The following is a 1069-nucleotide window of genomic DNA, read 5'->3' as shown; positions in this document are numbered from 1 at the left end:
TTCATAAACTTTTACTGTAATCATGACAGTTATATATGGAAAATGTTCTGATAATTACTTTGGTAGAGTCTTAAGGTGTGTTAGCTGTGGCATGTGGCAAAAGGTGTGAATGAGAATGAATATCTTCACAGTGCTTGAGATGTACTTGAATGGTTCTCATTCATCTCTTTTCCTACATTTAATCACAATTACCTATCTGGACTAAATTGTGCAAGCAGACTGATCGATTTTGATAAGCATTCAAAACATTGATCTGTCACCATAGCTTCCATGCCTTTGGCACGCAAGCAAACTTCCAGTAAATAAATTCAGCAAGATAGAGCTTGGATAAATTCCTATAGCTATAGCTGTCCTAAAGTTGTCTTGCCAAAATGTACATGATTGAGGCAAGTTGTCCTCTTGCCAGTAACAAAGGAAAAAGGCCACAGTGGATGACCGATTCACTATAGACCTTGTTGCATTCCCTTATTTCCCATGCAGTGTTTTCTTTGCCTAAGTCACGTTGGCTCAACGGAAAGACAAAGGGACTGAGTAGCCCACCTGCACAAGTCGAAACCAGCAGCAAATTTCGAGCCCTTCGAGGGCGTAAAGGCATGTTCTGTCAGCTTCTTAAACCTCAGCACTGTTTTTAATTCGCCTGGCATGGTGGAAGCCTTAAGGAGAGTCTGGGTTCGGAAGATGGAGGTGCAGGAGCGCCGACCTACGAGGGACTGAGGAGTTCAAGTATTGGCGCCAAAAGGACGTCTGTTCCCTCTATGGCGCCCTCTGCGCGGTATAAACATTCATCGATTTAATGGAATTTATGAACAGAAAAAAACACGAATAATTGACCTTTCATTTTTAACAGCGATGACTATCTCTCTTGAAGGTGTTGAAACATTTTATACCTAGTATCAACTGTTAATCTATCATGTGAGCATCACCACTTTTATCAACACTAATATGAATAGTTATGATATCTTGATCATAAATTTTTGCTAAGTGTCTGGTTATCATAAACATATTACTGATGCTATATTTGTTGTCATTTGACAATACTGCTACTTATTGTCTTAGCGCATTTCCCTGC

General features: G+C 39.9%; 1 protein-coding gene across 1 annotated transcript in view; it reads right to left on the bottom strand.

Moving 5' to 3' along the window:
• LOC125034389 (deoxyuridine 5'-triphosphate nucleotidohydrolase-like) overlaps positions 1-719 on the bottom strand; it is a gene marked incomplete at its 5' end in the record, with an annotated part of 10826 nt that extends 10107 nt beyond the window's left edge. Inside the window, one exon of the mRNA XM_047626159.1 lies at positions 541-719. Coding sequence (XP_047482115.1) covers positions 541-719 — 179 coding nt within the window. The remainder of the gene's footprint in view (positions 1-540) is intronic.
• Between the last annotated feature and the right edge of the window lie 350 nt (positions 720-1069).

The sequence above is a fragment of the Penaeus chinensis genome, chromosome 2 (genome assembly GCF_019202785.1).
Source record: "Penaeus chinensis breed Huanghai No. 1 chromosome 2, ASM1920278v2, whole genome shotgun sequence".
NCBI classification, from domain to species: Eukaryota; Metazoa; Arthropoda; class Malacostraca; order Decapoda; family Penaeidae; genus Penaeus; species Penaeus chinensis.
The sequence above is the reverse complement of the archived record's forward strand: the minus strand, read 5'-3'. Positions and strand labels throughout refer to the sequence as shown.